Source organism: Rutidosis leptorrhynchoides, chromosome 1 (assembly GCF_046630445.1).
Source record: "Rutidosis leptorrhynchoides isolate AG116_Rl617_1_P2 chromosome 1, CSIRO_AGI_Rlap_v1, whole genome shotgun sequence".
NCBI lineage: Eukaryota > Viridiplantae > Streptophyta > Magnoliopsida > Asterales > Asteraceae > Rutidosis > Rutidosis leptorrhynchoides.
This window is the reverse complement of record NC_092333.1, coordinates 676,226,847-676,240,000: the sequence shown is the minus strand read 5'-3', so window position 1 is coordinate 676,240,000 and position 13,154 is coordinate 676,226,847. Positions and strand designations below refer to the sequence as shown.

At 34.7% G+C, this 13,154-nt stretch overlaps 3 protein-coding genes across 4 annotated transcripts; all 3 read right to left on the bottom strand.

The window, feature by feature from the left end:
• Positions 1 to 695: 695 nt before the first annotated feature.
• On the bottom strand, positions 696 to 5,316 carry LOC139885980 (pectinesterase/pectinesterase inhibitor PPE8B-like). 2 transcript variants are annotated; one of them, XM_071869727.1, is made up of 4 exons: positions 5,083 to 5,316; positions 2,746 to 2,925; positions 2,126 to 2,668; positions 696 to 1,488 (listed from the first exon to the last, which is right to left on the bottom strand). In XM_071869727.1, exons 1-4 carry the CDS (start codon positions 5,159 to 5,161, stop codon positions 791 to 793), a joined length of 1,500 nt encoding a protein of 499 aa, XP_071725828.1. In that variant the 5' UTR covers positions 5,162 to 5,316; the 3' UTR covers positions 696 to 790. The 2 variants fall into 2 exon arrangements, with proteins under 2 accessions (XP_071725828.1, XP_071725827.1); XM_071869726.1 differs by lacking the exon at positions 5,083 to 5,316 and having other exon boundaries at positions 2,746 to 3,282.
• A 2,323-nt stretch (positions 5,317 to 7,639) lies between these two features.
• On the bottom strand, positions 7,640 to 8,631 carry LOC139885979 (plant UBX domain-containing protein 4-like). Its single transcript, XM_071869725.1, has 2 exons — positions 8,577 to 8,631; positions 7,640 to 8,194 (listed from the first exon to the last, which is right to left on the bottom strand). Exons 1-2 carry the CDS (start codon positions 8,627 to 8,629, stop codon positions 7,819 to 7,821), a joined length of 429 nt encoding a protein of 142 aa, XP_071725826.1. The 5' UTR covers positions 8,630 to 8,631; the 3' UTR covers positions 7,640 to 7,818.
• LOC139851575 (ubiquitin-like domain-containing protein) lies at positions 8,629 to 12,781 on the bottom strand. Its single transcript, XM_071840659.1, has 9 exons — positions 12,698 to 12,781; positions 11,451 to 11,697; positions 10,513 to 10,622; positions 10,320 to 10,433; positions 10,182 to 10,225; positions 10,016 to 10,041; positions 9,658 to 9,897; positions 8,686 to 8,941; positions 8,629 to 8,635 (listed from the first exon to the last, which is right to left on the bottom strand). Exons 1-9 carry the CDS (start codon positions 12,728 to 12,730, stop codon positions 8,629 to 8,631), a joined length of 1,077 nt encoding a protein of 358 aa, XP_071696760.1. The 5' UTR covers positions 12,731 to 12,781.
• Between the last annotated feature and the right edge of the window lie 373 nt (positions 12,782 to 13,154).

Sequence of the window (13,154 nt, the reverse complement as noted above, 5' to 3'; positions counted from 1 at the left end):
ACATAGCTGACCATGACAAGCTGTCGAATTCAGTTTTGGACAAGATCTTTTGCCATTTAACTTCAAGTCTAAAATGACGATTATATTAAATTATTATATGAATTAATTACAAAGCTAGCTAGTTGCTAGTTGCTACTTGCTTTGTTTTTCTTTTACATATCCATTTATTGTTGCGTGTTTGGGAGGTCACGTATACAATAGTGTTAGGTGTTATTTGTTTTTTAAGATGTTTTATCTAAAGATCTACGAACTACATCTGTTTGAGCATCTTTTATCTTAACCATTTTATTGATATTATTTCTTCTAGTTTTATTTACTTCGAACTATTACAATTTTATGTTTAAAATGTACGATGGTTGAAAACAGATAAGGAACCTGAGCTTTGGTCACAATATTTAACGTGACATATGTAGGAATAACATATATCCCGTCCCACAATAAGTGTTATGTTTTGAGTTTTCAATGTTTTTTTTTTCCTTCTCAATTTTGACTTTAAATATATCTGTTTGTGTTATATAATATTTAATGAAAAATAAATGAGTGAATTGAGTTTTAATTGTACTTTTTATTGGTATGAGTTTTATCATCTGTTGTTATATAACACAAATTAAGATAATTGAAGTCAAAGTTGAAAATGATTGACTTTGAAGAGTCAAAATAAGACATTTATTTTGGGACGGATATAAAAACATATATAATGAAAGTAAAATTATTATATAGTTAAAAAAAATACTCTTATATTTGTAATACAGTATAATCTAGTGATAAATGATACATGATAAATTAAGCCTTAACCCATCAATCCAGCTGTATACTTGACTCCGGTTGATGGTAACCACGAGTTGCCTAACAAGAATTCGGAGACAGTGAAGTTGTTCGCCTGACTGGAATCATTGATGGCATGAAGACCAGGCCAGTTAACACGACCTCCTAAAGCCGCACCTGGACCATAATTCATGTACTCTGCATAGTAAAGAGTATCGAGAGCAAAATCACCGTTCCATTCAAGCCAGCCTTTAGTTTGGATAAGGGGACTCATGTAGGATTGCATGAAGATAGTGCGAGAATACAGCTTCCATGGGCGTCCAAGATATGTAGGCATGCTACCATTAGAGACGATCAAATCGGGCTCCACGGATATGTTGGAAAATTGGATTGAAAAACCCGAAGGTTGAGTTGGTTCCTTACGACCTTGTGCTGTAATGGTGTTCTTTTGGTTATGAAGGCCTTTTCTGGCTAGTATCTGACAGTTTTGAAACACTACAACTCCATCTCCAAATATGAAATCAACCGTCCCCGATATTAAACATTCTCTGTAAAATTGACGCATAGAGTGGGCGTACAGAGTGTCCTGGTATCCCGTGATAGCACAACGAAAAATAACAGAAAGGTCTGAATCAGATCGAAATGCAACTGCTTGGTGCTTCTCAGGTCCTGCTATGTTTTCAAATCTCATATCACGAGCTATAAACCCTTTTCCCTTCACAGCTGTAAATGTATCCATCCAGTATTACATTTTCATGAACAAAATCCATGTAATATTACTAGTACTAGTAAACTAGTACTAGTAAATCAATGTAACTAATTATCAATAAATTAAATTATTGACGAGGTTGTATATTAATAGTGTCCACAATTTCGTTTTAGAATTTCCCACATAAAGTGTGCATTTTGTATTTTAACTTAGCCATAATAGATTTTAGTGAACCATCACATTTCTATTTTAACTAGTCATAATAGATTTTAGTGAATCATCAAAAGTTAGCTCAGTGGTTTGGCCCCGAATTCATTACAAGAAGTCTCAGGTTGAACCTTGTTTAGGTCGGATTTTATGGTGGCCAGAAAAGGTCGGAAACAGCCAGGATACTGCTAGGTAGCATACATTAGAGTATGGGGTTAAAATATTCGCCCTCCATGTAGCCCGAACAGGAAAAAAACGTTCCACCGTTCTATCTTTCATAATAAATTTTAGTGTATATAGATGATATTTTAGTGGCGGAGCATAAAGTAAATGGAGTTTTCTAAAACTTTTGTACATTTTCAAAAATGAACACTTATAATAATGAGACAGTGATTAGTAGATTTCTGTAAAGTAAATAATAATGTATTAATATTAATAGCTTACCAAAAGTAGCAGAGCGATAAGTGGTCCAACCGTCACCGAAACTATGGTTACCAGAAATGATAGTGAGATCCATGCCATCACCAATCATGATGATGTTTGTTTTCTTTTTACTGATTTCCACATACTCCCTGTAGATACCCTTCTTGACATAAATCACATAATGGCGGCTGTTATAATCTGGTACTAGAGCGATGGCATCCATCACTCTAGTGAAGTTGCCGCTACCGTCAGCCGCCACAACCACATCAGCTGCTACATTATAATTGGCTTGAAGAAGTTTCCTAACATTTGGTTTCACCCATCTTGGTAGCTTCCTCGAACCAGATGGAATCTGATGATGATCTGTTAGTGCTTGCAGCTCGTTTACCATACCGAGTACTTCACGCACTAACGAGGTGACCTGGTCAAGGCTACCAGAAACCAACGTCTTTACAACGCTGTTTGTACCCTCAAATCCCTCCATGCATGTGTCTTGATTACCTAATGCCCCCCCTAGCCATGTCCTCATATCAGCCCCCATGTTACTGGTGCTGTTATATTTGCCTAATTGATAATTAATTAAATTAAGTACAATCACAAAATTATAATTGTATATTGAATTTGTTACTGAGGTACGTTACCTGATGTGGGGGTCTGAGAAGCAGAGAGAGTCCATGTAAGTTGATCAGTAGTGAAATCGAGAAGATCGAGACAATCAGCAATGGCATTAGAAAGCCGAAAATTTGTACCGAAAGTACCACTGAACTTAGACACAACAGAGATCACGTCTCGCACGGTTTGAATGGTAGATGTTAGAGAATCTACAAAAACAGATCGGGTAACTTTCAATAGCTCATCGCTTCTGTAATTGTAAGAAGCAGATATGGGAGTGCAAAGACTGGATACCAGTACTAGTACTAGTATTGGGACAATATTTTTGTTCCTTAATAAACAAGCCATATATATAATATTATATCCTATGTGTAAGTATTGGATTTCAGAGGAGGAGGAGGAAGTTAACTAACTTATTGATTGAGGGTGGGTATATATAACTGTATGGAGCGACCCAACCTTTACCTTGATCTCATTAATTGAATGAATGTATATGTTTTATAATTAAATTAAACTAACTGTAGTATATGTGCGGTCTTCGAGTGGTGGGTGGGTGGGGTAAAATTAATTAAATGTGTTCGGGAGACAGGTAAGGATATTTAATGTTGCAAAGAAATGAACGGGGCCGCATGTATACTACAGTAGTTTAACCATTGCACTTTACTCTTTAGGCTTAACTATGGCTTGCTTAAAAGCTTTCAAACAACCTCATATTGTACTTTCAACAAATCTCCTTTAAAGTTCTCCACCTATTCATCAACATTACCCTTTTCTCTATTTCATAATCTAGTCTTCTGTTTTACCATTTTCAGTTTTGTAACCATCCATTGGAAATGGCATATCTTTTTTTTTTTTTTTTTTTTTCTTTTTTCAAAAATAAGGAATACTCGTATGGAAAAACGGAGAATACAAATAAACGGGAAAAACGGGTAAGCTCGCACCTAAAAAATAACCAACTAAACGAAAACTATTTTTAAACGAGTCTCCCTTAACAACATGATAAACCTTAAAACAAACTAATCAATACTAAATCGACTACTATATGATAATATATAACATGAACCAAACCAAACGAACTAAATGAAATCAACAAATGGAAAAAAACAAAAAAACAAAAAAACAAAAAAAAAAAAACACGGGACGAACCCAACCAATTAACCTCTAGGTCCCGCCTTTTTTTTTTATGGTTATTTAATTTAAAAGGGCTACCCTTTCTTTTCACAAGAGTGGGAATGAGAATATTAACCATGTTCCAAAAAAAAGGTGTGATCAAACAAGCATAAAGGCATAAATTCAGTAAAAGCTGTAGGAAACTTTCTCATTAAGCTAAACTCACAAAGTGTTTGTCCTTGACCCAAACTAATATCATGGACATCAGTTTCATTTTCAGATTCCACCTCATCATGCTCACTGTGCAAACTAAAATTTGTCCATTCACATTGATAGTGATATTATTATAGAAAATATTCCATTTCATTAATCACTTCAACATTTCTTTTTTACTTTTCTACTGTTCTATGGCTTCCATCTATTACCAAAAGACTCCTCAACCTCGACCAGCTCCTCCACCTATTTTTCACTACTACCTACGGAGTAATAATTTAAACTTTAATAAAATTACGTGATTGGTCCCTGAACTTTATTCAAAATTGCAAATTAAGGACTAAAGTCTAATTTTGACTTAGAGAACCCTGAAATTTGCAAATGTTGTGTAGTTGGTCCCCAACTCTAACAGACGTTAGTAAAAGTCTGTTAATTAACCCATGTGCGAGGCACATGAATGAGGTAGGGTATTTTTGTCCATTTCATTTTACCCATTCATCTTCATCATCTTCATTCACATTCACATTTACATTCTAATTAAAATTCACAAAACCCTAATTTCTTCACTTCAAATTTATCAAATTTCAATCTAAACATTATCATTAGTCTAAACCTAAACAAATTTATGATTATAAACCTACATAAAATTATAATTATAATCATAAACATAAACAAAACACATTTACATCCATTAACCTCAATTAATGATCAGTGATTGTAAAATTTTTATAAAAATAAAAAATAGATGTCCGCATAACCTTGGGAAATTTTTGTAACACTATATATTAGTCTTTAAACATTTTTTTTCATCAGAATTAACGATACAATCAATTGTTACGATATATCCAAAAGATATATCATACACATAATAAATGAATTGAAACTTGCCTTAAAAAAAATAGCCGATTCGTCGTTGCAGTCGTGAAAAACTGAAAACCAATTCGAGGTGACCCATTTGATTCATTAATTGATTTTTTTAATTCATGGCCGGCGGCATACAATTCATTAATCCTTTACACTTCAGTAATTGATTCGATTCTCACCTGCACTACTCGAAGGAGATCCCTTAAAACAGCGCAAAATCTCGATCGTGGTGGGGCGGTGGATGGTGGGTGTTATCATTTGTTTACGGCGGTGATCGACTGTTGCCGACGGTGGTAGAATGGATTCATAATATTCCTAAATCGGAGAAATAAGGAACCAGGAAGGAATTTTCAAATTTGCAGATTATAACTCCGTAATATGTATTAATTTTAATTTTCAAAAATGGTTAGAATGATTTTTTATTCCAGGGTTTTGTGTTTTAAGATTTTAGGATTAGATCAGAAACGAGATGAAGAAAATAAGAATTTCAGTTTCAGGTTATAAGTAAAAGAAAAAGGAAAAGGAAAAGGAGATGAGAAGATAAAATGACAAAATCACCCTCATGTGACAAGCACATGTCACTACTTGACATATGTGGTCGTTAGTGTGAGGGACCAATCGCGCAAACTTAAACTTTAGGGTCATCCGTGGTAAAAATAGACTTTAGTCTTAACTAGTTATTGAACCCTCGCTTCGCGTCGGGGGTTCGATTTTTAATGTATTTTATTGCGTTTAGTAAAATCATTTTGTGGCTAACGATGATGTCGTTGAAGCGCAACTCGAGTCGAACTAAAAGGTATAACCCGTAAGAGATTTAAATGTTATTTTAAATTAACAATATATGTACATCTCCGCGTTTCGCTATGGAATTGTCGACTTTTAAAAATTTAACGCAAAATCAACGTGTATGAAAAGTACCCCAAATATTTAGCGTTTTTTTAAAAAACGTCCGTTTTGCGTATAGCTAGTGACATTGTGTTCCTAAAATTATTTCGAGTTTAACGATGGTGTCGGAAAAATTTAACTCGTTGCGAGCGAGAAGATATGACCCGTTGAATATTTGGGTGGAGTTTATTTAAGATTTTTTATGAGAAAATGGTTATTTGACACTTTACCCCCTGTTTGGGGGGTCGATTTGAATTTTTCATAAAAGTGTGGGGGTTTTTGTTGATAAAATGAAATTTAGTTAAAATTAAAAATAAAATAAAAAGGTGAAAAGTCGAAAATGCCTCTGGTACTATTCATAACTTTTGTGTGTTAGTTAATATGTAAATGTGCAATTTCAAACAAAGTTGAGAGACCAATCAAGTAATTTTAACTTAAACTTATTTAATACGAAGTACTTCAACTGGATCACCATTTTTCTCGTCATTATCTTTTTGAATGATTAATAGGATTCGAAACGTACCTGAATACATATGTGAGAAGAGGTGAGATGGATCATTGTTTATATTAACGTCCGGAAAAGTAATCACACACGGAGAACTTTTAAGTTTCACAGCTTGAGATTCCTTCAACGAATTTACTTTGTACCAAACGTGTTGGGGTGTGAAACTCGAACAAAAGAAGTCGAGAACAAAGATTTCAATGTACTAGCATCGGATGGTTTTGTGGTTTATCTTGCGCTGCATAACTAGAATCAAAAATTTCAAACTCAACACCGAACGAATATAGGATGTATCCGGTTCCTAAGGTTACTTTTGGAATTTGATTTTGTTTTTGATTTCATAGTTTTCTATAAAAGGTACCCTATTGTATTGTAACATTTGAGCACAAAGCTTATATCATTTGGATTTGAATCCGAAAATCCATCAATGTTATTTCTACTACATCCTTATGTTCATCACCATCACTCCTACGTGTTCATCACCATCACTTCCAAAATATTCACTCAAATTTAATACTCGCCACAATTTACCTTCAAAATTTGACACATTGACACGGTTAAAACCCATGTTTTCTAAAAAAACAACAAATTTGCTTCCATGTCACCGTTTCATTGCGAGTGCTCTTAAGGGCTCACGTAAGCAATTTCCTTAAAAGAAGACTTGCTATTGGAGGCAGCTAAAGATATGTCTAGTATCAGGATACACGGCTGTTATATGTTGTTACAAACTAACTAAACTTTTAATACATTCACGGCTGCTATATATATATTTTTTTAACTGCCACGGCTGCTATATATTGTTTGAAACTAACTAAACTTTTAATACAGTAGTTATAGTTATTTTGTATATTTGAGGAGGATATTGTGAACTTGACTTAAAAAACCACCAACATTTCTCGCACTAGTGTTACATCTTCACAACCGAAAGTTGTGTGAAAAGTTAGTTACTGGCTGGGGGCCTTACATGCTTACAGCAGCTGGTCGGTTGTGAAATTAAACGCTTTAATTAAACTTGGACTCTTGCAATCAAAAAGGTAAACCTTATTTAAACTTAGATGTACATATACTGTCGCGCTTGGAAAACAACCGATAAGGATACATGCATATGTTCGTCAAATTTTACGAGATCGTTGCAATGTTGCTCAACCTGCTGCATAAAGGAAGTGCTAAATGGTACGAGCTGTTTTACCATAACAACCCCATTTCTCACTTCACATCTAACATTCTCCGGAACGTTTCTTGCAATAGAAAATAGTCCAAGTAAACAACACGATCAATTCGTCCAAGGTCTGAGTAATACAAGTATTAAAAAGACACGATAAAACTTAAAGAATAATAAGACCTTCAAGTGTAAATATTCTTTAGATTCCAACCATGGTGTTTCACAAACATATAATCCTAATAGTGTTCAATCTACATAGTCAAAAGAACCTCAATTGTTAACTTCATGTATGCATGGACCAGTTGTTGAAACAAGCAAGAAACACTAGTAGTAAATTTGAAGTACATATTTGGTAAAACAAAGTTACTAAAGTTTCTGTATTACAACCGAATTGGCTAACCCAGCCTCTTCGATTGTCTGGTTCAAATCGTTTAGCTGCTTCGGAGGGAACCCCATGGTTAGTAACTGATAATTCCTGGTCCCTCCAGGTCTCGATGCATCAATGAAAGAACGGATATTGTTTATCGTGTGGTGGAGATTAAAGCGTGAAACCATACGGGTACCATCAGCTAATCTTAACTGGATAGAAGTAGATGGCAATGTGTCATTCACAACTAGGCCCACAAATGGAGTCGGGGCAGCATTTAAAGGGACCGAAGGGGCAACTACGGTGTCCTCTGAAGAAGTAGTCCCTAGGGTCCTACCCACTCCCACAAAGGCAGCATGGCAGTGTTTTTTGGACCTGCACATATATTGACATTAAAGTAGTATGCTATTAGGAAGATTGACATTAAAGTATATTTTACAGCAAACGCTCAAACTGTGTGCGTTAGAAAACAAGCTACAATATAAAAAGCCAGAGGCTTGTTGAATCTCGTTCCATCGGTATACAAACTCAGATTTAGATCATATACAATATTAGCATGGCAATAAACATACTAAGAAGAACACTGTCAGGAGACAGACAAACAGTGCAAATCTTCATTACATTTTATTTAAATTTTTTATGTATTTGTATATGTACTTTAAGTCATCATCATCGAGCTTTTGCATTTTGTGCAATTGATACCCAATCAAGTATTTATAAACCAACCGGAAAAATAATGACGAATAAGGTAAATTACCCTCTGGTTTGTTGCTGACGGAGTCCCGATAAAAGAGATAGGCCTGAAGTCATTATTTGCTGTAATTGCAATAAACATGTTAAAGTTAAGAAAACAAAATAAACGCAACGTAAATGGCTGAAGAAAGTAAAAGGTCAAATCAGGATTTACCTCCTCGGTCATACCCGTGGGCGAGGAAAATTTACGAAATAAGGCAGGACTTTTCATCATCTCTCTAAAAAGGGGATCTGAATCATACATGCCTTGTAATATATATGCAGGAGAACTCGTACTTGTCCTAGCACCAGTGGTTCTACGTTTAGCCGGGGGATTTTGGGGTGGGCCCTCTAGAACAATTAGGTAAACAGTGTCTTCTGCTTTCAAGCCTGTGCCGAGATAAAAACACGTTTGCATAATTAATCAAACTATTAAGTATATAAATACCATATGATAGATATGATGTTAAGTATCATTCTGGCGTTACTTATCGTAAAAAGTTAAGGAGATATATCTTCCGGGTTTATCAAATACCATTATAATGTTACACATCACTCTCAAGCAGGGGCGCATATATGTGGGGGCAGGGTGGGGCGCCCGCTCCCAGTGGATTTGCAATTTTCAGTACAAAAATTTTGGATTTTTCAATTTTGCTCCCACTGGATTTTTTTGCCCAGAAGCCTCCTCCGTATTTTGCCCAAAAGCCTCCGTATTTTGCCCAAAAGCCTCCGTATTTTGCCCAAAAGCTTCCGTAGTTTGCCCAAAAGCCTCTGTATTTTGTCCAAAAACCTCCATATTTAAAAAAAATTCGTCCCTGGTGAAAAAAATTCATGCTTCCGCCACTGCTCTCGAGAATATAAAAACAGGTTATGTGGGTCGGATCAAGGTTACCAGGTTTACTATTGAGTTCAAAAAATGAACCCGGTTAGAATACCAGGTCAGGTCAGGTCTAGGTCAACTCGTTACGACCAACCAACCCCAGAGTGGATCAATTCAACTCAACCTAACCAGTACAACCACCCCTAGAATACATGATATATGTATAACAGTAAACATATTACGAGTTATAATAAATATAGCAACCGGAGTAATATAAGCAAAATACCGTAGCTCAGTAGAGTCCGACCGTCTTCCAATATATGTCCTTGATATATCAGACACTGCCGTCCTGCCGGTATTTCGAACCTCGGTTCAAGAACGGACTTAAATGACTCAACAGAAGCCTCGAGGCTAGTCTGGACGGCAAACCTCGCATTTGAAGACTCCACATCAACAGTCACATCAAAAAAGCCCAATTCTTGAAGTTCTGCACGTATGGTAGCAGCATACAGTTCCGCCGGAGTCACTGTTATTCATTTTAAGACCATCAATCAATATTAGGTTTAAAATTCAGAAATACACAACGATATTTCCAATTCTGGAGTATAAGACTATCACAAAGTTATGGACATAAATAAAGTTACCTGCTCCACCAGTTCGACCCGCATCCCTGCATCCAGAAATGGAAAATTCATACCAACATATAAACTAAACCTAATTTATGTAGCTTTTGCATATTATCAACAATTGATGCGCAATCAAGTATTTATGAACCAACAGGAAAAAAAAATGACGAATAAGGCGATTTACCGATCAAGTCCCGAGAAAGTACATAGGTTTAGTGTCATCAATTGCTGAAATAGCAATAAACATGTTACACTTAAGAAAATAATAAGTGAATTAAAATAATAAAAGTGTTAATAGAATAAGATGTCACATCAGAATTACCTCCATGGTCATAGGCGAGGGTAAAAGACGATTAAAGTCGGGATTTTGCATCATCTCACTGAATTGGGGGTCTGAATCATGCATGTTTTCTATTAAATGTGCAGTGGGGCCGAGCTAAAAGGCGCAAAATTCAAGTGAGTCCACGTCATAATGATCGAGAAAAAAATTCAAACTACACGAGTAACAGAAATACCATGCTAGGAGTATGTTGAATAGGTACACCACCATTCACTCTTGGTGGAGACCTACCACACCCAGGCACGTAACCACGAGCCAGGTGAACAGTATGTTCTGCCTCCAAGCCTGCAGCCACATAAAAAGACATCTGAGCAATTAAAACTATCGAATTTGTAAATACCATATGATAGATATGATTTTACTTGTCGTTCAAAGAAAAAAAGATACGATTTTAATTAACATGTTCTTGCATTGCATATCGTAAAAAGATAGGTAAATAAACCTTTCAAGTTTATTAAATACTTTAACGAAAGATATCATGTTATACATCAATCAATCAATCTGAAGAATATTAAAAAAAAAAAACTCTAGTTGGACAGGTAACAACATCATTAAATGTCTCATGCTGCAGTAAAAAACGAAGACCGTTGACTAGAGAAACTTAAAGTTGTTCGATACGAACCAAGTGCTCGTATCAACAAGCCATATTAACTTTAGAAACAGCTAAAAATTTGAATATATAATTTTAAATTGATAAACTAAATTGTTTAAAGATGTTCTAATATTAAATTTGGATAAACACACCGAGCAATATGATTTTGTAAACGTTTTTGAGCTTATTAATATGATGAGTGATTGATTTAAAGATGAACTCATGTGACCTATTTGACCCGTAATAACATGTTAACTAAAATTAACATAAAAAATATGTTGACTTAATTAACTAAACAGGTTATCTGGGTCTTCGATCCGGTTCAACAGGTTTAATATTGGGTTCAAGAACTGAACCTAATATTGGGTTCAAAAAGTGAACCTCGTTAGAAAATCAGGTCGGGTCTGGGTCAACTCGTTATGACCAACCAACCCGATAACCATAACCAGAACTGATCAACTCAACCCAACCCAACCCTAGAATACATGATATCTGTATTACATGAGTTATGAAGGAAATACCATAGCTCTGTAGAGTCTGGTTGTTGTTCAAAACACGGCCTTTGAATATCAGACTCTGCTCAAGTGCGGAAATTTCACACTTCTGTTCGATGACGGACTTCAACAACTCAACCGATGCCTTGAGGCGAGCCTGAACCGCAAACTTCGTGCCGTTTGAAGGGCACCGCACATAAAGAGTCACCACGTCACCGATTTCAGAGTTACTATCACCGGCCATAGTAGGATTTATATAATACTGCAAAAAAAACTGCCCACAAAAACATCTCTTGATATCAGCATCGTAAGCTTAGATATATAACTTAGAAAGAACATAACAGTAACCATATGTCATTTAACAACCACATAACTATAAATATTGCAAACAACAAAAGCATGATGAACAAATTATTAAACAAAACATTAAACTAAACAGGTAGTCACTTTATTTTTTTCACACCAAACATGACATACCAATAAGTATTTGAAACTATCTATTGGCCATTTGTGTCAACAATAAACTAACAGATTTAAACTCAAATCAACACTACCAACTTGATGAGCATACTTGACATCGTATTATATAAGACTATCAATCTAAAAGAAACAGAACCAAATAGATACGTAACAAATAGATTTGCAATAACATAGCAAAGCAAACATGAAATAGTAATAAGAAATAAGAAAAGGCAATTATAATGCAAAAAAAAAAATCACTTAAAGACAATAACAACAGCTAAATATGTTACCGACATGAAATATATTTTACGACATTGAAACAGCAGAAAAAATGACCATTAACTTCAACATTCAACATGAAATATATTTTACGACATTGAAACAGCAAAACTATTTGTAAATAATAGACTAACTCTATTTTTCTAATAAACACGACAATCATAAACTGATAATAGCTTTTGGTCCCCCTTTGAGATTTGATTCAACACTTGGATGAATCTGTCAAAGTGACAGAGCTGATAAAACTCAAATTTAACTACTAAAAACAAAGAACATATGCTGTGTTTCTATCAAAACACATATACAACCGACAGTCATATGAAAAATCAACTCCACCAAATGCACTGATTAAAATTCCAGAGAATAATCTAAGCCAAAACATAAAAACAAACCTCGAATCATACAAACCTACCTCCACAAAAAAAAAAAAAAAAAAATAAAAAAATAAAAAAAACACCAAAAAATTGACGACTATCAGTGTAAATACAACAGCACAGATGTTAAAATACTCCGTTATTTAATGATATTATTACCATCCACTTTACGAAAAGCTTGCAGATGTTCATCGATAAAACGTACAACACAAATACATCCGCTAATTTTTAGTCTCCAACAAAATCAGCATAAATACATACATACGGAGACAACTAAAACCCTAGGTATGTTGGGGGAAATATAACAAAATTTAACCATGCAACAAAATACTGATTGATCATTATAAAGAATTGAAACTATAAATATTGAAACCTGATTATGAGATTATGAGTAAGATCAGCTTCACGTACCACGATTTCTTCTTGGCAACAGTTGGGCGATGTGTGTTTAGCAATTCTAATTGTATAACTATACCGAGTGTATATATATATATATATATATATATATATATATATATATATATATATATATATATATATATATATATATATATATATATCCAGATGAATGATTAAGTAACCAATCGAGAGAAGCCGAGGAAAGCAAAAAAAAAAA

Coding starts and splice junctions, on each gene's coding strand:
- LOC139885980 (XM_071869726.1), bottom strand. CDS start 3,064: ATGGCTTGTTTATTAAGGAACAAAAATATTGTCCCAATACTAGTACTA. Junction 2,669..2,745: donor TTCTCAGACCCCCACATCAG/GTAACGTACCTC, acceptor ATTATCAATTAG/GCAAATATAACAGCACCAGT. Junction 1,489..2,125: donor TTATCGCTCTGCTACTTTTG/GTAAGCTATTAA, acceptor ATACATTTACAG/CTGTGAAGGGAAAAGGGTTT.
- LOC139885979 (XM_071869725.1), bottom strand. CDS start 8,629: ATGACTTCAGGCCTATCTCTTTTATCGGGACTCCGTCAGCAACAAACC. Junction 8,195..8,576: donor CGTCAGCAACAAACCAGAGG/GTAATTTACCTT, acceptor ATATATGTGCAG/GTCCAAAAAACACTGCCATG.
- LOC139851575 (XM_071840659.1), bottom strand. CDS start 12,730: ATGAACATCTGCAAGCTTTTCGTAAAGTGGATG. Junction 10,623..11,450: donor CCAGACTCTACAGAGCTATG/GTATTTCCTTCA, acceptor ATGTGGCTGCAG/GCTTGGAGGCAGAACATACT. Junction 10,434..10,512: donor TTCAACATACTCCTAGCATG/GTATTTCTGTTA, acceptor TGCGCCTTTTAG/CTCGGCCCCACTGCACATTT.